The sequence below is a fragment of the Garra rufa genome, chromosome 22 (genome assembly GCF_049309525.1).
Source record: "Garra rufa chromosome 22, GarRuf1.0, whole genome shotgun sequence".
Taxonomy (NCBI): Eukaryota; Metazoa; Chordata; class Actinopteri; order Cypriniformes; family Cyprinidae; genus Garra; species Garra rufa.
In genome coordinates, this window is record NC_133382.1 from 7,874,279 (window position 1) to 7,898,613 (window position 24,335).

The 24,335-nt window shown below is 35.0% G+C and overlaps 2 protein-coding genes across 4 annotated transcripts in view; both read left to right on the plus strand.

Annotated features, from left to right (window-relative positions):
* The window catches only part of sgms1b (sphingomyelin synthase 1b), a 42,922-nt gene extending 39,037 nt beyond the window's left edge, over positions 1-3,885 (plus strand). For all 3 annotated transcript variants that reach the window (XM_073828452.1, XM_073828453.1, XM_073828451.1), the window contains exons 5-6: positions 2,340-2,506; positions 2,586-3,885. In XM_073828452.1, coding sequence (XP_073684553.1) covers positions 2,340-2,506; positions 2,586-2,759 — 341 coding nt within the window. In that variant the 3' untranslated portion in view covers positions 2,760-3,885. The remainder of the gene's footprint in view (positions 1-2,339; positions 2,507-2,585) is intronic.
* A 702-nt stretch (positions 3,886-4,587) lies between these two features.
* asah2 (N-acylsphingosine amidohydrolase 2) lies at positions 4,588-24,167 on the plus strand. Its single transcript, XM_073828564.1, has 21 exons — positions 4,588-4,703; positions 5,445-5,582; positions 6,353-6,468; positions 6,684-6,827; positions 8,593-8,769; positions 8,889-9,016; positions 14,260-14,337; positions 14,463-14,583; positions 14,912-15,037; positions 17,823-17,909; positions 18,002-18,106; positions 19,406-19,487; positions 19,613-19,728; positions 19,909-20,003; positions 20,099-20,138; positions 21,993-22,091; positions 22,229-22,324; positions 22,421-22,573; positions 22,845-22,901; positions 22,999-23,087; positions 23,612-24,167. The coding sequence occupies exons 2-21, from the start codon at positions 5,453-5,455 to the stop codon at positions 23,799-23,801; spliced, it is 2,229 nt and encodes a 742-aa protein (XP_073684665.1). The 5' UTR covers positions 4,588-4,703; positions 5,445-5,452; the 3' UTR covers positions 23,802-24,167.
* Positions 24,168-24,335: the final 168 nt, after the last annotated feature.

Genomic DNA, 24,335 nt, shown 5'->3' on the forward strand with positions numbered 1-24,335 from the left:
ACAGTTTTTTTCCTGTTCAAGACAGTTAGGGTATGTCGAAAAACTCCCTTCTCATTTTCTCCCTCAACTTTAAAATCGTCCAACATCGCTGTTTTACCTTTTTTGTTAAGATTGTTTGATGTTCACTTTGCAAACACTGGGTCTGTACTTCTGCCGCGATGTAGGATGATTTTGAAATGATTTTTGAAGTTGAGGGAGAAAATAAGATGGGAGTTTTTAGACATGCCCTAACACTCTTGAACTGGAAAAAACAGAGTTTAGGCAGAGCAAGACAAGACAAGCGTTTGAGGCAAAAAAAAAAAAATAACCGAACGCTTCGCTAGATAAGACCCTTCTTTCTCAGCTGGGATCATTTACAACCATATTTGGGATTGTTTGAAGCTCCATTTAAACTGCATTTTGGAAGTTCAAATTCGGGGCACCATAGAAGTCCACTATGAAGAAAAATCCTGAAATGTTTTCCTCAAAAAACAATTTCTTTACGACTGAAGAAAGAAAAACATGAACATCTTGGATGACAAGGGGGTACATTATATGTAATTTTTTATTCTGGAAGTGAACTTCTCCCTTAAAGGAACACTCCACTTTTTTTGGAAATAGGCTCTTTCTCCAACTCCCCCCGAGTTAATAAGTTGATTTTTACCGTTTTGAAATCCATTCAGCCGTTCTCCTGTTCTCCTGTTCTGGCGATATCACTTTTAGCATAGCTTAGCATAGATCATTGAATCCTATTAGACCAATAGCATCACGTTCAAAAATGACCAACGAGTTTCCATATTTGTTGTATTTAAAACTTGACTCTTCTGTAGTTATATCGTGTACTAAGACCGGTGGAAAATGCAAAGCTGCGAGTTTCTAGGCTGATAAGATTAGGAACTACACTTCCATTCCGGCGTAATAGTCAAGGAAGTTTGCTGCCGTAATTTGGCCGAAGCAGGCGGAGTATTACCAGAAATGAGTTCCCAGCTAGTTTAGCATTTGCACATGTGGTGCGTGGTATTACTGCTCCTGCTTCGGCCATATTACTGCAGCAAACTTCCTTGACTATTACGCCGGAATGGAAGTGTAGTTCCTAATCTTATCAGCCTAGAAACTCGCAGCTTTGCATTTCCACCGGTCTTAGTACACGATATAACTACAGAAGAGTCAAGTTTTAAATACAACAAATATGGAAACTCGTTGATTATTTTTGAACGCGATGCTATTGGTCTAATAGGATTCAATGATCTATGCTAAGCTATGCTAAAAGTGATATCGCCAGAACAGGAGAACGGCTGAATGGATTTCAAAACGGTAAAAATCAACTTATTAACTCGGGGGGGAGTTGGAGAATGAGCCTATTTCCAAAAAAAGTGGAGTGTTCCTTTAAGACATTACAGCATTGACAGTTTGGGCAGAAATGTGCTGAAATGCTCAATGCTTAAAATGTCTTAAAGAAGTAGTTCACTTCCAGAACAAAAATTGACAGATAATGTACTCACCCCCTCATCGTCCAAGATGTTCATGTCTTTCTTTCTTTAGTCGTAAAGAAATTGTTTTTTGAGTAAAACATTTCAGGATTTCTCTCCATATAGTGGACTTCTATGGTGCCCACGAGTTTGAACTTCTAAAATGCAGTTTAAATGCAGCTTCAAATGGCTCTAAATGATCCCAGTCGAGGAAGTAGGGTCTTATCTAGCAAAGCGATCGGTTATTTTCTAAAAAAAAAAAATTACAATTTACATACTTTTTAACCTTAAATGCTCGTCTTGTCCAGGGCTGCGTGAACTCTAAACTCCCATCTCATTTTCTCCGCCAGCTTCAAAATCGTCTTACTTTGCTTTTTTATGTAAAGGGTGTTTGATCTTCTTTAAGTACACGCAGAGCTAGACAAGATGAGCATTTGAGGTTAAAAAGTGTATATAAATTGTAAATATTTTTACAAAATAATCGTTTCACTAGATAAGACCCTTCATCCTCAGCTGGGATCATTTGGAGTCCTTTGAAGCTGCATTTAAACTGCATTTTAGAAGTCCACTATATGGAGAGAAATCCTGAAATGTTTTCCTCAAAAAACATAATTTCTCTATGACAAGAAAGAAAGACATGAACATCTTAATTGACAAGGGGGTGAGTACATTATCTGTAAATGTTTACTACTCCTTTAATGGGTTCTCAAAAACATTTTGAGTGGACTATATGTACATTTTCCTTCCTCTCAGTAGCCTTATTTGCCTTATTTCATTGGTTTTCAATTAGGTAGACTCAAACTGCTGTTGTTCTTGCATTAGCCTTGAAGCGAATGGTATATAATCTTAAGTTCTACATTATAAGACCCCTGGTTTTCTTGTTCCTCACAGATTCTCCTAGAAGGTTCTGGTGGTACCACTGGGGCTGCTGGGCGCTGTGTGCAATAGGAGTGTTTTGCATCCTTCTTGCACATGACCACTACACGATTGATGTCGTTGTGGCCTACTTTATCACAACTCGTCTCTTCTGGTGGTATCACACAATGGCCAACCAACAAGTATGTCTGTTTGTTTTGGCACAAAAAATTTCCAAACTGCTTCATGTATTTTAACCTGCTTCATCTGCATCTTTTCTAGGCACTCAAAGAGACATCTCAGACCAACTTTTTTACCCATGTGTGGTGGTACCGTTTTTTCCGGTACCTGGAAAGCAACGTTCCCACCACCGTCCCCCGCAGCTACCAGAAGCCCTTCTCGTGGCGATCGCTGCATTGGGGCCACGTGAAGTACTCACGGATAGACTCAGACTGACTAACGTTCAACGTTGGAAGTTGATCTCCAACACATGTGCCCAAAGTGCCAGAACAAGCCTGAAGTTGTAGCTAATCCCTTTAACTAACAAATCCAGTCATCCAAAGCATCTCATTCCCCATGACGGATTGGTTTTGGATGTAAAACTTAGCACATATGGGGCTGAGAATATGAACAATACGGCTTCAGGAGAAACCGTGGTCTCTTCGATTGTGTTACTGGGCTTGCGTTGGCCTGTAGCATCATCCTGGATTGCACCAACAAAAATTTGCAAATGGCAAGCCAGCAAACTAAATGCCAAGTTACTTGTTTTGCAGTTTGCCCCTGTTTACAGACACAAAGCCATCTTCTCAAGATATTGTGTTTAACTCAAGTAAGCAAACTAACTTAATAAACTTAATATTGCATTTTTTTGTTTGGAAGGAAACAACGAGAATCAGTTTTGTAAAGCCCTTACATTTTTCTAGTCGTCCGCTAAACAACACGTCCCATCAGAGAAGGTTTATATAAATATAATCTGTATTTTTTAAACTAATTCTTTATTTCGAGAGCAACAGAAGATGTTTATCATTTGGATAATCTAATGCTCCTCAGTGCCTTAATAGTTCATCGCAAACAGTGTTCTGGCGGTCAACTGTAGTAATGTATTTATGTTTGTTCGAAGACAATTTCAGTGTTTTGGATTTCATGTACCATGTATGCTTGAAACGGAACTCACCTCGACGCTCGAATGTACCTGTTCGTTTCGAAAGTGTATTTCTACGACAGTGTCAGCAAAGCTAATTCTGTTGTCCATAACCATTTCTCCGATATTGTTTTCGGAATGTATTTATTTATGTCTTTGTTCCGTTATATTTAGTATTTCTCTCTGGAATCGTTTTTTGGCACGTTGTTTGTCTCTCAGACAGCTGGTGCTTTATGGTTCTGACTGAAATCCAGATCTCTGGAGGATTCAGTTCTGGGTTTGACTGTCAAGACGATGTGAAGCGATCCATCCTTTCCACAAGCCAGAACATATGATCTGCCCCATTGACCATCCAATACAACGAGCTGCTATATTGTGATGTAAAAGTAGGAGGTGTTCGTCCATTGACAAACAAATAAATTACAAAATATTAGCACAAAACAGCTTTCCTTACTTATTTGGTTCTTGTTTTAGTGGCAGAAAACACGATGCATTAAGACTTTTGAATTTGATCAGGGTACATTTAAGTTATTTTGTCTTCTGGGAAACATGTATCTTCTGTAGCTTCTGAAGGGCAGTACTAAATGAAAAAAAAAAAAGATATTTAGGCAAAATAAGAAAAATGTACACATCTTCATTCTGTTCAAAAGTTTTCACCCCCTGGCTCTCAATGCATTGTGTTTCCTTCTGAAGCATCGGTGAGCGTTTGAACCTTCTGTAATAGTTGCATATGAGTCCCTAAGATGCCCTTAGTGTAAAAATATCTCAAAAATGGATCTCAAAATCATACAGTCATTGTTGGAGAGTGTCCAAAATTGCTGAAAAGAAAAAAAAAATTGTGCGACCTGAAGGATTTTTTAACCATCCAGATTTAGAAGAAATCAAAGCATTAAGAAACACAGATCCATCTTTTAGAAAAGAAACTGTGGGTATATGTATCACAAAATTTTGTTTTAGAATTTTTAGAATTTAGAATCTTAACTTTTATTTTGTGTTTATCATTAACTTAAAAATCTCTCTGGTTAAAATTAACATCTTGATTATGGTCTGTTGTATCTCAAATGTTATGCAACTAATCTAATCTAATCTGAGAGTTTGGTTTCACACTGTCAACATGAAATCTGGCTATAAACAGTGCAGAGAATTACCTTTGTCCTTGCGCTATATACACCGTAAGTGCGCACTTATTCCACACTCGATTCACTTGGTTCTGTGCAAAATCTGCACCGTTCTGTTAGTCTGAGCCTGGAGTAACAAATGTAAGTACTTTTGCCACATATTATATAGATGAGGAAAACGTCTAACCTGTTTGATTTTATGTTACATCTGTACTGGAATGTTGCTAATAGCAGTGAGGATTATTTATATACCCTTTGCAGAACAAGCAAGATGTTAATCATTTAAACAGAAATATGAGAGATTATTTTGTGTGTAGTATACTGTAGTATACTGAATAAGCTGTTTTACATTAAGATGTTTACACAAATGAACCAGTTCAGAACTTAATATTGTATATTGTTACATTGATGATCAACTGATGTTCTGCAAGGGGTATGTAAACTTATGAGCATCATAATCAATCAAGTCAAAATTAATACTTTTATTCAGCAAGGATGTTTTAAATTGGTTAAAAGTGGCTGTAATGACTTTTACATTATTACTTATTTCAAATAAATGCTGTTCTTTTTTAGAATATTTCCATAAAAATGTTAAGCAGCACAACATTGATTTGACATTGATAACAAAAAGAAATGCTACTTGCAAATCAGCATATTAGAATGACTTCTGAACAATGAAGACCGGAATAATGGCTGCTGGATATTTCGCTCTTCCATCGGAATAAATTGCATAAATTTTTAAAATATATTAAAATAAAAGACACTTATTTTAAACCATAAAATATTAACATAAAAATGTACCAATATACCAAACATTGAAGTCTGGTGTTATGTTTATATTTTGACAAGCGTGTGCTCTGTGTGTGTGTCTGTCTGTCTCAGTGAGAGCAATGGCGCGTAAGACCAAGTGCTGTCGGCTCAACGCTCTGGAGATCTCGCTTCTAGTTCTCTTCCTATTGATGACAGCAGTTTCAGTGGGGCTCATAACAGTCTTGGCCCTCAAATTGGATTCGGAAAAACGTAATTACATGTTTTAAAATAATTCTGAATGGTTCACAAAACCAGTCATAAGGGTCAATTTTCTGCAATCGAGATTTATCATCTGAGAGCTGAAGAAGTAATCTTCCTATTGATGTATAGTTTGTTAGGAGGACAATATTTAGCTGAGACACAACTCTTTGAAAATCTGGAATCTGAGGGTGCAAAAAAATCAAAATTTTGAGAAAATAGCCTTTAAAGTTGTCCAAATGAAGTTCTTAGCAATGCATATTGCCAATCAAAACTTAAGTTTAATGGTAGGAAATGTACAAAATATTTTCTTGGAACATGATCTTTACTTAATATCCTAATGATTTTTGACATAAAAGAAAAATCGATAATTTTGACAATGCAAATACAATGTATTTTTGGCTGTTGCTACAAATATAGATGTGCCACTTAAGACTGGTTTTGTGGTCCAGGATCACATTTGTCTTAAGAAATAATTGTTCTTATGCATTCTAACACCTAGGAAGAAGTTATGATGATTTTATACCCATATATTTATTATTTAGAAATATTTTTGTTAATTTAAATTAGAGAGTGGAAAAATTGGATTTTTACACAAAAATTGCTAGTAAATTTCACAAATAGTTATAACATTAAACATATTTTCTTGTCAAACATACTCCAATAATCTTTACAGTTTATAAGTGTAATGATATCAGACTTTTGAATCCCACTGTAATTTTTCCATTCATAAGTTTACTGAAAAATCATATCATATCTGGTTTGAATTATTTGTGCACCAGAAGAAGCAACTCCAACTCCAGAGGAACCGATCCCAACAGTGAATCCTCCAGAGAACAATTATCTGATCGGTGTGGGTCGAGCTGACTGTACCGGGCCTGTGGCTGATCTGCCTATGGTCAGTTTCATTCAGAGACATTTCTCTCAATCTTTTTCTGTACGGGTTATTTTCGTAGACTTTGATCATTTGACTTTACCAGCTGCTCAGTTTGATTATTGGTGAGGCCTTAGTTGGAAGTTGATATTAATCAGTTACTATAGACTGATAATGTTTATGACTGTCACTGTGCCTTTATGATTCTCATTAATGCTGTTTTTTTAATCATGGGAAAGATGGGTTATGCCAATACTATGCAGACGGCTAGAGGGATTCACACACGTCTGTTCAGCAGAGCCTTCATTGTGGACGATGGCAGTAAAAGAGTGGTGTTTGTCACTGCGGACATCGGCATGGTCTCCCAGAGACTGAGGCTAGAGGTAGCACACACATATTATTACGCGTTACTTCTTACGAAATCATGAGAAATTTTACATGAAGCACTTCTCTTATAAAAGCATGTGGGCCATTGACATACTGTATAGACGTTTTTCCTGAACACGGAAGTAAGTCCGACTCTTAACTGAATGAATGCTTTGCATTTCCGGTCTGCATTGTTTCTAGTCAAATTAGGGTATATTCCCAGCTAATAAACTAATGTTAAACCTATTAAAATGTTTTTAAAAAGCACATGGCTACATAGCGCCATCACTTGGCAATGTCGCAATGACCGTCATTTGTCAGTGCCTCACTTTAATGAGTGTGTAGATGATACAAAGCAGCAGACGTTAGCTACATTAAAAACAGATGGACGCTATTTGAATGGGTTCCTATGGAACCCGGAACAGAAAAGCATTCAGTCTGACGTTAGAATTCGTAATGGCGGCGCTCATCGTTTACTCAGGAAAAAGGTCTATACAGTTGAAGTCAAAAGTTTACATACACCTTGCAGAATCTGCATAATTTTACCAAATTAAGTGGGATCATACAAAATGCATGTTATTTTTTATTTAGTAGCTACTGACCTAAATATGATATTTCACATAAAAGACATTTACATATAGTCCACAAAAGAAAATAATAGTTGAATTTATAAAAATCACCCTGTTCAAAAATTTACATACACTTGATTCAATTGTGTTGTTACCTGAATGATCCACAGCTGTTTTTTTTTTTTTTTTTTTTTTTTTTTTCAAGTTGTTCATGAGTTCTTTGTTTGTCCTGAACAGTTAAACCGCCCACTGTTCTTCAGAAAAGTCCTTCAGGTCCCACAGATTCTTTAGTTTTTCAGTGTTTTTGTGGTTTTGGACCCTTTCCAACAATGACTGTATGATTTTGAGATCCATCTGTTCACATCGAGGACAACTGAGGGACTCATATGCAACTATTACGGAAGGTTCAAACGCTCACTGATGCTTCAGAAGGAAAAATTATGCATTAAGAACTGGGGGGTGAAAACTTTTGAATGGAATGAGGATGTGTAGATTTTTCTTATTTTGCTTACAAATATACATATTTTTAAATTTAGTACCTCCCTTCAGAAGCTACAGAAGGTACATATTTCCTAGAAGACAAAAAAAGTTCAATTTAACCCGATCTTCAAAAAGTTTTCACCCCCAGCTCTTAATGCATTGTTTTTCCTTCTGAAGCATCAGTGAGAGTTTGAACCTTCTGTAATAGTTGCATATGAGTCCCTCAGTTGTCCTCAGTCTGACTAGATGGATCTCAAAATTACACAGTCACTGTTGGAAAAGGTTCAATTACAGAAAAATGCTGAAAAACCAAAGACTTTGTGGGGCCTGAAGGATTTTTTCTGAAGAACAGCAGGCTGAACAAACAAGGGACTAACACTGGAAAAAAAAAACACAGCTGTGGATCATTCAGGTAACAACACAGTATTAAGAATCAGGTGTATGTAAACTTTTGCACAGGGTCATTTTTATAAATTCAACTATTATTTTCTCTTGTGAACTATGTGTCTGAAATATCTTATTCAGGTCAGCACTAAATAAAAATTAACATGCATTTTGTATGATCCCTCTGATTTTGGTCAAATAATTACCATTTTGCAGATTCTGCAATGTGTATGTAAACTTTTGCCTTATATACTGATGTATATATTTATTGCCCAACATTGCCTTAATCTCATTAGAATTGCATTATCAAGGTGTATTTAAACATAATCACTGTCCCAAATAATTTCAGGTTTTGCAAGCGCTAAAGGCGAAATACGGAGACCTGTACAGACAGGACAATGTGATCATGAGTGGCACGCACACACATTCAGGCGTGGGCGGCTATTTCCAGTACACGCTCTTTATGATCACCAGTAAAGGCTACATTAAACCATCTATACAAGCCATTGTCAGTGGAATAGTCAGGGTATGCTTTACTGACCAACTCTCATTTGAAATACATACTGTATAAAGCTTACTCTTTGGATTAGTTCATGTATATGCCTTCAGCATGTCACTGATAATGTTTTCTGTCCTCTGTATCAGAGCATTGATGTAGCTCACAGGAATTTGAGACCTGGACGTATTTTCATAAATAAAGGACAACTAGTCGACAGCAACTTGAATAGAAGCCCACATTCATACATGAACAACCCTGAGGAGGAGAGAAACAGGTTTGTTTGTTTGCTGATGTGCTTGTATTGATCCAGCTGTATTTTAAAGGATCTCAAATCCCACTGGAGTCAGAAAGCAGCTATTATTATTAAAGGGATGGTTTACTCACCCTCATGTTTATTTCTTCTGTAGAACACAAAAGAAGATATTGTGAGGAATGTCGGTATAACGTTCAAACTGTTTCATATGGAAGACTGAATAGAAAATAAAAAAATCTTAATTTTATGACTTTGAATTTCTTGCAATTGCGAGTTTACATCTTGCAAGACTTTTTTCTCAAAATTACGTGATACGAAATATGCAATTCTGACTTATTTTCTCAGAATTGTGATATAAACTCACAATTGCGAGTTATAAAGTCAGAATTGTGAGATGTAAACTCACAATTCGTACTTTTTCTCAGAATTGCGTGATATAAACTCACAATTGCGAAGAGCAAAGTCAGAATTGCGAGTTTGCATCTCACAATTGTTTATATCGTGCAAATCTGACTTTATAACACGCAATTGCGAGTTAAATCAAAATTGTGAGATATAAAGTCACAATTCTGAGAACATATCAGTCTTTTTTTCCCCTCAAAATTGGACTTGCAAGTTTGTGTTTAAGAAAAGAATTGCAGAATTGCAAGAAAAAGTCAGAGTTTCATCCTGCAATTGACTGTTTCTAAGAATTATATCTAGTATATCTTGCAATTCTGACTTTATAACTCACATTGCAAGTTTTATAAGTTTATATCACCCAATTTTGAGAAAAAAAGTCAGAATTGTGAGTTTATATCTTGCAGTTCTGACTTTATAACTCATAGTTGCGAGTTTATATCACCCAATTCTGACATTTTCTAACTCAAAATGACAGGTATATCTATTAAAAATGGCAGAATTGTGACTTTGTATAATGGAATTCTGAGGAAAAAAGTCAGAACTGTGAGAGAAATAACCTTTTTTTGTAGTTGTAAGTAGCAGAAACAGGTTTCTATAGTTTCATAGTATTTTTTTGTCCATACTATTTAAGTTGGTGGGACCCAAAACATTTAGTTTCCAACGTTCTTCAAAATATCTTCTATTGTGTTTCAATCATGCTAGAATCATGCTAACAACATGCTAGTTACATGCTAATCATGGTAAAAACATGCTAACAACATGCTAACCATGCTAGCAACATGCTAATCATGTTAGAAACAGGCTAGCAACTTGCAAATCATGTTAGAAGCATGCTAGCAACTTGGTAATCATGCTAGAATCATGTTAACAACATTCTAGTAACATGCTAATCATGCTAGAATCATGCTAACAACATGCTAGTTACATGCTAATCATGGTAAAAACATGCTAACAAATGCTAATCATGCTAGCAACATGCAAATCATGTTAGAAACAGGCTAGCAACTTGCAAATCGTGTTAGAAGCATGCTAGCAACTTGGTAATCATGCTAGAATCATGTTAACAACATTCTAGTAACATGCTAATCATGCTAGAATCATGCTAACAACATGCTAGTTACATGCTAATCATGGTAAAACATGCTAACAACATGCTAATCATGCTAGCAACATGCTAATCATGTTAGAAACAGGCTAGCAACTTGCAAATCATGTTAGAAGCATGCTAGCAACTTGGTAATCATGCTAGAATCATGTTAACAACATTCTAGTAACATGCTAATCATGCTAGAATCATGCTAACAACATGCTAGTTACATGCTAATCATGGTAAAAACATGCTAACAACATGCTAACCAATGCTAGCAACATGCTAATCATGTTAGAAACAGGCTAGCAACTTGCAAATCATGTTAGAAGCATGCTAGCAACTTGGTAATCATGCTAGAATCATGTTAACAACATTCTAGTAACATGCTAATCATGCTAGAATCATGCTAACAACATGCTAGTTACATGCTAATCATGGTAAAACATGCTAACAACATGCTAATCATGCTAGCAACATGCTAATCATGTTAGAAACAGGCTAGCAACTTGCAAATCATGTTAGAAGCATGCTAGCAACTTGGTAATCATGCTAGAATCATGTTAACAACATTCTAGTAACATGCTAATCATGTTAGAATCATGCTAACAACATGCTAGTTACATGCTAATCATGGTAAAAACATGCTAACATGCTAATCATGCTAGCAACATGCTAATCATGTTAGAAACAGGCTAGCAACTTGCAAATCATGTTAGAAGCATGCTAGCAACTTGGTAATCATGCTAGAATCATGTTAACAACATTCTAGTAACATGCTAATCATGCTAGAATCATGCTAACAACATGCTAGTTACATGCTAATCATGGTAAAAACATGCTAACAACATGCTAACCATGCTAGCAACATGCTAATCATGTTAGAAACAGGCTAGCAACTTGCAAATCATGTTAGAAGCATGCTATCAACTTGGTAATCATGCTAGAATCATGTTAACAACATTCTAGTAACATGCTAATCATGCTAGAATCATGCTAACAACATGCTAGTTACATGCTAATCATGGTAAAACATGCTAACAACATGCTAATCATGCTAGCAACATGCTAATCATGTTAGAAACAGGCTAGCAACTTGCAAATCATGTTAGAAGCATGCTAGCAACTTGGTAATCATGCTAGAATCATGTTAACAACATTCTAGTAACATGCTAATCATGTTAGAATCATGCTAACAACATGCTAGTTACATGCTAATCATGGTAAAAACATGCTAACATGCTAATCATGCTAGCAACATGCTAATCATGTTAGAAACAGGCTAGCAACTTGCAAATCATGTTAGAAGAATGCTAGCAACTTGGTAATCATGCTAGAATCATGTTAACAACATGTTAGTAACATGGTAATAATGCTAGAATCATTTTAACAACATTCTAGTATCATGCTATTCATGTTAGCACCATGTGAATCATGCTAGCAACTTATTAATCATGCTAGAATCATGCTAACAACATGCTAGTTACATGCTAATCATGTTAGAAACATGCTAACAACATGCTAATCATGCTAGCAAAATGCTAATCATGATAGAAACAGGCTAGGAACTTGCTAATCATGTTAGAAACATGCCAATAACATGCTAGCAACATGTTAGAAGCATGCTAGCAACTTGGTAATCATGCTAGAATCATGTTAACAACATGTTAGTAACATGCTCATCATGCTAGAATCATGCTAACAACATTCTAGTAACATGCTATTCATGTTAGCACCATGTGAATAATGCTAGCAACTTATTAATCATGCTAGAATCATGCTAACAACATGCTAGTTACATGCTAATCATGTTAGAAACATGGTAACAACATGCTAATCATGCTAGCAAAATGCTAATCATGATAGAAACTGGCTAGGAACTTGCTAATCATGTTAGAAACATGCCAATAACATGCTAGCAACATGTTAGAAGCATGCTAGCAACTTGGTAATCATGCTAGAATCATGCTAACAACGTTCTAGTAACATGCTATTCATGTTAGCAACTTGCGAATCATGCTAGCAACTTGGTAATCGTGTTAGAATTATGCTAGCAACTTATTAATCATGCTAGAATCATGCTAACAACATGCTAGTTACATGCTAAGCATGTTAGAAACATGTTAACAACATGCAAATCATGCTAGCAACATGCTAATCATGTTAGAAACAGGCTAGCAACTTGCAAATCATGTTAGGAGCATGCTAGCAACTTGGTAATCATGCTAGAATCATGTTAACAACATGTTACTAACATGCTAATCATGCTAGAATCATGCTAACAACATTCTAGTAACATGCTATTCATATTAGCAACATGTTAACAACATGCGAATCATGCTAGCAACTTGGTAATCGTGTTAGAATCATGCTAGCAACTTACTAATCATGCTAAAGTCATGCCAACAACATGCTAGTAACATGCTAATTTTGCTAGAAGCATGATAGCAACGTGTTGATCATGCTAGAATCAAGCTAACAACATTCTAGTAGCATGCGAATCATGCTAGCAACATGTTAGAAACACGGTAGTGACTTTCTAATCATGCTAGAATCATGCTAACAACATGTTAGTAATATGCTAATCATGTTAGCAACATGTTAGCCACATGCTAATCATGCTAGAAACATGCTAGTGACTTTCTAATCATGCTAACAACATGCTAGTAACATGCTAATCATGCTAGAAGCATGCTAGTAACTTGGTAATCATGTTAAAATCATGCTAGCAACTTACTAATCATGCTAGAATCATGCTAACAACATGTTAGTAACATGCTAATCATGCTAGAAACTTGCTAGCAAACTTGGTAATCATGTTAGCAACTTGTTAATCATGCTAGAATAATGCTAACAACATGTTAGTAGCATGATAATCATGCTAGACACATGCTAGCAACCTTGGTAATCATGTTAGCAACTTGTTAATCATGCTAGAATCATGCTAACAACATGCTAGCAACATGATAATCATGCTAGAAACATGCAAGCAACTTGGTAATCATGTTAGCAACATGCTAATCATGTTAGAAGCATGTAGTGTAGTAGTAAAGTAGTGACTTTCTAATCATGCTAGAATCATGCTAACAACATGTTAGTAATATGCTAATCATGTTAGCAACATGTAAGCCACATGCTAATCATGCTAGAAACATGCTAGTGACTTTCTAATCATGCTAACAACATGCTAGTAACATGCTAATCATGCTAGAAGTATGCTAGTAACTTGGTAATCATGTTAGAATCATGCTAGCAACTTACTAATCATGTTAACAACATGTTAGTAACCTGCGAATCATACTAGAAACATGCTAACAACATGTTAATAATGCTAGTCGTTCTAGAAACATGCTATCTAGCTATATCTAAACTTCAAACTATTTCAGACTGAAAACCCTCAAACTTAAAACTTTTAAAACTTGGAAATCTTTTTAAACTTTGTAAAATTCTTAATTCTTTTTTTTTTTTTTTTTTTTACTTTTCAAACTTCTTTAAACTTTCTGGTCCAGCTTTCTCAAGCCAACTTCAAAGTTTGCCTTGACAAATTTTTTTAACTAGTTATTATTATTTTTTCAACCCAAACTATGCTTTAATATTGCTGTATGTAACATTTACGTTTTTGCAGTTTCATGAATTGTTTTATGTCTCTAAACTGTGTTTAATGCGTGATGACAGCTAGCCCCAGTCTCTCTTAATGGTGTTATAATGTGTTAAAAACACTTAATATCAGTTGTAAGTTGCTACAGATTAATTTCTGACTCTGTTTCCAACCCAGATATGAATCCACCACAGACAAGCAGATTGTCATCATGAAATTCACAGACCTGGATGGGGATGGTATGGGCTTGCTCAGGTATAATACAACTTTTTCCTCAGAAAATCATAAATTCAGTACAAACAGAGCAAGATTTTAGGGATTTCTGCCAAATAAATACAGTGCATTGATAATTGCTTTCTTGGCTATGTATCTGCCCTCAGCTGGTTTGCTGTCCATCCCGTCAGTATGAATAACACCAATCGCATGATAAGCTCGGACAACCTTGGCTATGCCTCCTATGCCTTCGAGCAAGAGAAAAACATTGGTTTTCTACCCGGTCAGGTAAAAGGTCAACCTTTTAATTAGAGCCTTTTCCCTCTGAGCCCCAGCATCAAGGTTAATTAACTGTGTCTTTATCAGTTGTAATCTACTTGAAGAGTTCGCAAGGACATTTTACCACTCAATAAAGTCAATAGTTCCCCTGAGAACGGAGGAAATTTATTCTAGATGCTTAATTAATGTTGTTATTATGCAAGATCTGTTTGCACTATAAATTAAATCGGAGTTAAAATTTCTGTTGCTTACGTCGACAGTTTCTTTAATAGGCTTTTTGACTCAGGGACAGCATGAAAAGCTCAGCACTAATGCATCACGCTCTGTTTACCTCCAGGGTCCTTTCGTAGCTGGCTTTTCCTCAAGTAATCTTGGAGATTCATCTCCCAACATTCGCGGCCCAGTCTGCATGAACACAGGGGAGAAGTGTGACTACCTTAACAGCTCCTGTCCCGTCGGAGGAGTGAGTTATTATTATACACTTGTTGTATATTAACACAGTTGTTCAACATTTACTATGGAATTGAACTGCAGATACCTTGCATTTTTACACACAACATTTGGGGTAATTCAGAAACAATATTTGAATGTTTTAAATCCCTAATTAAAATCATTAGTTGTGACTGTTGAATTTGTAATCCAATTTTTTGGACCGTAAATGGCACAGGCTTCTCCCTAAAGATAATAGAACGATGTTCAAGAGCCATTATTGTGGGAAAAAAAATATTTCTCAGCATTTATTTACATTTGAATAAAAAGTGGCATGTCCAAAATTATTCATACCCTTCTCAATAAGCAATGGAAAAGCCTTTATTGGCTATTACAGCAATCAAATGCTTCCTATAATTTCTGACCAGCTTTTTGCATGTCTCCACTAGTATTTTTGCCCATTCATCTTTAGCGATGAGCTCCAACTTTTTCAGGTTGGAGGGTCTCCTTGCCATCACCCTGATCTTTAGCTCCCTCCACAGATTCTCAATTGGATTTGAGTCAGGACTCTGGCTGGGCCACTGCAAAACGTTAATGTTTTTGTCTGCTAGCCATTTCTTTACCACATTTGCTATGTGTTTTGGGTCGTTGTCATGATGAAATGTCCACTGGTGCTCAAGGTCAAGTTTCTCTGCAGACTGCCTGATGTTGTTGTTGAGAATTTTGATGTATTGCTCCTTTTTCATGGTGCCGTTTACTGTGATTAGGTTCCCTGGTCCACTGGCTGAAAAACACCCCCAAAACATTAGGTTCCCACCACCATGTTTGACAGTGGGGATGGTGTTCTTAGGTTTAAAGGCTTCTCCTTTTTTACGCCAAATGAAGGCTACATCATTGTGGCCAAACAATTCAAATTTTTTTTCATCTGACCATAAAACAGAAGACCAGAAGTCTTCTTCTTTGTCCAGATGAGCAGCTTCAAAACATTTAGATATGGTCTTATAGCCCTTTCCTGACTTGTGAGCAGCCACAATGCGCAGCTGCAGGTCCTCAGTGAGCTCCTTTGTCTTAGCCATGACTGTCCACAAACCAACAGCAGAGAGCTTCTGTTTTTCACCTGTTGAGTTGATTAAAACAGCTGTTTCCAATGAATCAGCGTTATTAGGATGCTTTAGAACAGCTTGGACTATTTGGAATGGAATAGAACTTTGGATTTTCCCATAGACTGTGACAGTTTGCAAAGAGTATGAATAATTTTGGACATGCCACTTTTTGTTCAAATGTAAATAAAAGCTGAGAAATATTTTTTTCCACAATGATGCCTCTTGTACATTGTCTTATTAGGTTTTGGGAGAAGCCTGTCATTTCCGGTAAAAAAAAAAAAAAAAAAAAAAAAACTTGCTGGTTGAATAAAAGTAACTTAAAGTCAGAATTTGCCAGGGGTATAAATAATTTTAGGCTTGACTGTGTGTGTGTGTGTGTGTATACACACACACACACACACACACACACACACACACACACACACACACACACACACACACACACACACACACACACACACACACACAGTTTGGGATCAGTAAGTTCCAGTAAGTTATTTGATCAAACATACAGAAAAAATGTATATTATGAAATATTACTGCAAATCAAAATTACATTTTTATTTTATTTTAATAAACTTTAAAATATAATTTCCAGTCTTCAGTTTCACATGATCCATCAGAAACTGTTCTAATATACTGATTTATTACTTATCAATGCTGGAAACAGCCGTGACTGATACTTTGACAAATAGAAAGTTAAAAAGAACAGCATTTGTTCAAAATAGAAATCTTTTTTAACAATGTCTTTACTATAACTTTTTATCAATTTAACACATCCTTGCAGAATAAAAGTATTAATTTCTTTCAAAGAAAGAAAAAGAGAAACAAATTACTAACCCCAAACTTTGAGGTGTTTATTGTTACAAAAGTTTTCTATTTAATTTTTTTTTTTTTTTACATTTTATTCATCAAAGAATCCTGAAAAAAGGATCACAGGTTTTTTAAGCAGCACAACTGTTTCCAACACATAAAAAAAAATCAACATATTAGAATGATTTCTGAAGGATCATGTGACACTAAATACTGGAGTAATGATGCTGAAAATTCTGCTTTAAAATTATTTTTAAAATTATATTTTAAAATATATTAAAAATAGAAAAACATTATTTTAAATTGCATTAACATTTCACAATATTACAATTTTTTCAGTTTTTCTATTTCAAATAAATGCAACATTGATGAGCAGAAAAGTCTCCTTTAAAAAGCATTAAAAATCTTACTGAACTATATATATATATATATATATATATATATATATACAGTACAGACCAAAAGTTTGGACACACCTTCTCATTCAAATGAATGAGAAGGTGTGTTCAAACTTTTGGTCTATACTGTATATTTTTCTGTTTATTAAAGTTTTTACTCTACATTTGTGCAGTCTTCAGTGGGTTAGTGATATTTTTTAAATATATATAAATTAATAAATATTTTTGAAATGGGTTTTTATACAAAAACTGCTTTTTTTATGTAAAATTCACTTTTTGACCACCTGAAAGATATTTTTCACAAGTTTTTTCAGTTGAATTCATATCTACAGTAAAGACCAAACTTTTGGTCTGTACTGCGTGTATATATATAGATAGATAGATAGATAGATTCTTGAAAAAATATTATTTATTTATTTATTTATAAAAAATGTAACCTTGTATTTCAGCTTAAATGTTGCAATATTGTTTCTCCAAGTTCTTATTCACATTTGCCTTTCAACAGAAAAAAGCATGCATAGCTTTTGGACCTGGTGAGGACATGTTTGAAAGCACTAGGATCATAGGAGAGAATATGTATAAAAAAGCAAAGGTTTGTCACATTTGTCTTATTGCTCAATCCTGATGTGTGATCAGTGATTGTGGTGTGAGTGTATTACTTTACCTACGTAATTTGTTGTGCAGGAGCTGTACAGCAGTGCAACACATGAGCTGCATGGACCTGTTTACGCTGCACATCAGTGGGTCAACATGACAGATGAGACTGTCCCATTTAACTCCACTCATACAGTGAGTACAGGGTTCCTGCACATAAAATACAGGAAATGAGACCAGGAACACAGAATTAAAAAAGTAGTCAAGTAAATTTGCATTATTATGTTTCGAATTTTGTCCATGTAAACACATTTGTGACCCTGGAACACAAAACCAGTCATAAGGGTCAATTTTTTGAAATTAGGATTTATACATCATCTGAAAGCTGATTAAATAAGCTTTCCATTGACGTGTTGATTGTTATGATATGACAATATTGAGACACAACTACTTGAAAATCTGTAATCTGAGGGTGCAAAAAAATCTAAATATTGAGAAAATTGCCTTTAAAGTTGTGTGTGTGTGTGTGTGTGTGTGTGTGTGTGTGTGTGTGTGTGTGTGTGTGTGTGTATATATATATATATATATATATATATATATATATATATATATATATATGTATATGTATATGTACAGACCAAAAGTTTGGACACACCTTCTCATTCAAATGAAACTTTTCAAAGTTCAAACTTTTGGTCTGTACTGTATATTTTTCTGTTTATTAAAGTTTTTACTCTACATTTTTCAGTGGGTTAGTGATATATTTTAAATATATATAAATTAATACATAAATATTTTTTAAATGGGTTTTTATACAAAAACTGCTTTTTTATGTAAAATTCACTTTATAAAAGACCCACATTTCTAACTTTAATTCATGGATAATTTCACATGGTTTAGTGTACGATTTTTGCCTATCTTTTGGAAAATCCAGTTTTAAAAGTAAAAAAAAACAACTACAAATAACTTTTACCAGTAGGTGGCTGCAGAGCTCCACTATTTGCTATTTGACCACCTGAAAGATATTTTTTCACAAGTTTTTTCAGTTGAATTCATATCTACAGTACAGACCAAAAGTTTGGACACACCTGAATGAGAAGGTGTGTCCAAACTTTTGGTCTGTACTGTATATATATATATATATATATATATATATATATTTTTTTAATGGGCAAAATCATTGGGATATTACGCGTAAAGATCATATTCCATGAAGATATTTTGTAAATGTCCTACCATTAATAAATAAATACATAACCATTTTCTATTTGAATATAATTTAAAAATTAGAAAATAAATAAATAAAAATAAAAGGTTGATATATGGTTTGTTAGGACAATATTTGGCTAAGATACAACTATTTGAAAATCTGGAATCTGAGGGTTCTTAGCAATGCATATTGCTAATTAAAAATTAAGTTTTAAGTTTTGTAAAACGTCACATGATCCAGAAAACTCATTTTGGTGTTTATGCTAACACTGTTTCTGTTATCAGGCACGGACATGTAAACCTGCTCTGGGCCACAGTTTTGCTGCTGGTACAACCGATGGAGGAGGAGAGTTCGACTTTACACAAGGTAAAGAGATGAGTTTCATAGTCAAATATAGCTATATCACAAGCTTGGCAAGTACTTTGCTAATTCTTGTGGTTACATATTTGACAGGGAGATAATTATGGTTATACATTTTTCTCTGTGACCAGGGGATACAGATGGTGATCCTTTCTGGGATGGAATAAGAGATGCAATTGTGGGACCCCCATCCAATGAGACCACAGCTTGTCATGAGCCTAAACCAATCCTCTTCAGCACTGGGGAGGTATGAGGACAATTTTGCTCATAACTGAATCACAAAATCTGATATACAATATGTTATCTTTTGTTATTATTAGCATACAGTGTGCCAAAAAGAAAAATCACTTAAGAATTGGCACTTTTTACACACCTGTTGGATTGTTGTATTTGTTTTGAAATAATAACAGTAGATGTTTTTATGCAGATGGATTCGCCCCTTCCGTGGCATCCAGCTATTGTGGACGTTCAGATCATAACTGTTGGCTCCTTAGCCATAGTTGCAGTCCCAGGAGAATTTACGTGAGTTCTGTTTATTATAGGGAAAATTAATATAGGAAACAGTGACTCTATAACCAGCCAATATTGTTTACCCGAAATTGCCTTCTATGTTCTAGTACCATGTCAGGGAGAAGGATACGGGAGGCAGTCAAAAAGGTGAGAAATGCACATATATAATTAAGTTTTATATAACTTTGTAAAAAGTCTCTTATGTGTTGTGCCTTGCGAAAGTATTCATACCCCCTTTTTTCACATTTTATTCCACATCAATCTACACTCCATACACCATAATGGCAAGGTTTTTAACATCTGCAAATTTATTAAAAATTAAAAACATAAATAATTCCATTGCATAAGTATTCATACCCTTATCTGGGACAGTTAAAATTGAACTCAGGAGCATTCATATTGCTTGTAGATGTTGCTACACTACTAGTGGAGTTAACCTGTGATTGAATGAGTATAATTTGGAAAGGCACACATGTCTTAATAAAAGTTCTAACAGTTAAAAATGCATATCGAAGCAAAAACCCATCCCTGAGGTAAAAAGAACTGCCTGTAGAGCTCAGAGACAGGATTGCATCAAGCCACACATCTGTGGAAGCATGTAGTCTCTGTTACCCTTAATGGAAGAAGTTTGAAACAACCAGGTCTCTTCCTAGAGCTGGCCAAACTGAGCAACTAATGGAGAAGGGCTTTGGTTAGAGCAGTGACCAATAACCTGATGGTCACTCTAGTTGAGGTCCATGATGCAAAAAAGCATCTAAAGGACCCTCTGTGAGAAACGAGATTCTCTGGTTTGATGTACCAGCTAGAGCCTGGGCTTGAACCCATTCAAATATTTCTGGAGAAACCCGAAAATGTGCATTTGCCCCCACCCAAGCTGACAGAGCTCGAGAGGTGAGGAGAAGAATGGCAGATAATTGCCAAATGTTGATGTGCAAAGCTTGTTTCAGTATACCAAAATGACTTGAGGCTGTAAAGGTGCTCCAGCTAAGTACTGAGTTAAGGGTATGAATACTTATGCAATGTGCTTATTGCAGTTTTTTATTTTTAATAAATTTACTAAGTTGTGACAATTCTGTTTTTGCTTTGCCATTACGGTGTATGGAGTGTAGATTGATGTGGGGAAAAAAGTCATTTGAAGCAATTGAACAAGGCTGCAACATAACACAACGTTAAAAAAATGATTAAATGTGTTAAAACAGTAATTTTGTGAAATTTAACTAGAATTTAAAATAAAAGTGTCCTATTTTAATATTTGTTTAAATGCAATTTATTCTTATCATCAAAGCCAAATTTTTAGCACCATTACTCCAGTCTTTAATGTCACATGATCCTTCAGAAATTATTCTAATATGCTGATTTTAGAGCTTCAGTTGGTGCTCAGTTATTTTTTATGCTTGATATTTCTATGGAAAATTAATACATTTTTTCTTAGGATTCTTTGAATTCAAAATAATTCATTTAATACAGAAATATTTTCTAATATTATAAATGTCTTCATTGTCACTTTTAATCAGTGTAATGCATCCTTGCTGTAAAAAAAAGTGTTTTTAAAGTCTTTCTTACACCTAACTTCTGAATAGAAGAGTATCACGCTTTACACGAAAACATTAAGCAGCAAAAACTATATTTAACATTGAATGCAAATCAGCATTTCAAAATGATTTGTGAACAATCATGTGACACTGAAGACTGGAGTAATGATACTGAAAATTCAGCTTTGATTGACAGGAATAAATTACATTTTAAAACATAAAACTTTATTTAATTATTCTAAACTTTTGACCTGTAGTCAACATGTAGGGACAGTTCACCCAAAAGTAAAAACTCTATTATTATAATACAAATGTAATAAATTAACTAATTTGTTTAAAGCTATGACCTGTTTTTTAAAGGCTATTCCATTTAATGTTGAATAAGCATGTTTTGTCAAATATAAATATGTTTGGGGGAATAGACAGTGGTGTATTTTGAAGTCACAATAATTTCACATGATTTCTACAGGAGTTGGAGGTGACCGAGTCTTTCACTAATGCAGAGGTGGTTGTCGCTGGTCTGTGCAACATCTACACCCACTACATCACAACATATGAAGAGTATCAGGTATGTACTCTATGTCTCAGTTATAGTGAACCATTGATGCTTACAAAAACATACCGTACTATAGTCATGATGCTCCAAAGTACATCAGTGATCCAAAAAATATATCCACCTGTCTGTTTTTTCCTAATCTCTCACAGATCCAGCGATATGAGGGTGCATCCACTATTTTTGGCCCTCACACTCTCTCGGCCTACATCCAGCGCTACAGAGGCCTGGCCAAAGCTATAGCTCATGTAATGCTCCACCTTCCACTACCTTACAGTCATTTGTGACTTTTTGATGAACTGACATGGTTTGACTGATCTCATAAATGAATCAATCTTCCACAGGGAACAATAGGAGAGCTGGCTAAGGGTCCTGAACCCCCTTTCTTCGACGAAGACAAACTTTTTAATCAGGTGAAGGACCCGGTGGCAGATGTAGCACCAGTTGACACCACATTTGGCGACGTCGTAGAGCAGGTTAACCCTGTCTGTAAAGTGGTAAGCCAATAGTTGTGATGCACAAACAGTACAGTAAAGGTGCAATCACATTTACCATTGCAAAATGAATAATTTCAATAGGAATCAGCACGTTTAGAAGTTTCGTGTGAGGGTGAAAAAGTTGGAAATGTGAATTTGATGTGCTGACCAATATAAAGTTGGTTTAAATTACTATGTGACTGCACACTGTACTAGTGAAAGCTAAGCTTGCAGCATACATACGCTCACTGTTATAAATTGACAAGCTTTATGTGATTGATTTATTCTAAAGGGAGAAATTGCATCAGTCACATTTGTCGCTGGAAACCCAAGACACTCTGGAGATATTGTGAGTCTTTTAGTAGCAGTGACTATACAGTAATCTCTTGCAAAACATGCTCTTTTATGTATGAGATATAACTAATCTGTTGTGATTATGATATCAGAGAGATACGACATTTGTCACAGTGGAGAGGTTTCACAACGACACCAATTCATGGGAAATAGTTCACACGGATGCATCTTGGGAAACAAGGTAATGTGTTTTCTTACAGACATAGAGTGCATGCTGAAGAAAGATGCTTTTTAATTGCTAATTTTATCATATTCATTTTTATCATTCTATACTTTCACTTTGAGGTTGAGTTAATAAAGCCATCTTAAAGCTAATGGTATCTTTCAAGGTCTGTCTTCGATAAGGCAAACGCTGAGTCAATGTCTTATCATTTATTTTATAACAGGGGTGGGAAATCACGGTACGATACTTGGCTTACAGTACCTAAAATATCACAATACAGCAGTTCTGCGACAATCAATATATTGCCAGACAAATCTATGATAAGACATTACGATAATTGCTGAACATGATAACTATGAAAACAAAAAAGATTAAGTGCAGGTTAATTTTTACCTCTGTCTGAATCTAAGCATAGAGACTGAGTTTCAAACTGGGATCACATAAAAAATAGTGTAAAATGATAATATTAATAATTTAATATGAATAATTTAAAAAATATATACTATAACATAGACTCATTTTTTGTATGTTTGTGTATTCAGGTTTCACTGGATTAAAGGACTTGGTGGCCGGAGTCAGTCAAAAGTGGAGTGGCATATCCCACTCACGGCACAGATAGGAACCTACCGGATTCAACACTTTGGACACTTCAAGGATAATAGCAACATCACAACACCATATGTGGGCACTTCTGATGCTTTTAAAGTCACCAAAAGTTTTTACTACTATTGATCATCAGTGCATCACTGAGAAAGAACATTAGACGCAATGCTGACAAATATTAGCTGCTCATAAGGCAGCGCTCTGTCTGTAACTTAATATTGTTGTTCTTTACACTGTCTTGATAATTGTTAAATGTTCATACAGCGAGAGTACTAAAATGTCAAATGCACTGAACTTTGCTTTTCTAAAATGATTTCTAAGGTGAAGGAATTGTTTAGTGAAGAAAATATCTATAAAACTGTTTCAGTAGCTTCTAAATGGTCTCCAACCGCTAAAATAAACAATACTCACATTATCATTGAGTTCATCATAAACTTAGTTCACATGTCAGGTACATTGTCTTCAGAATTTATTTAATAAAGTTTTTAACTGAAACTTGTGTCTATTATTTTAACTACTATTTGTTTAATAAAAGTATGTACTGGAAGAACAAAATGCTTTAAACCTCGAAAATATTTATTATGCTTTTTATTATGTTAATATGTTATTTTTTAATGCACTCTTAAAGGAACACTCCACTTTTTTTGGAAATAGGCTCATTCT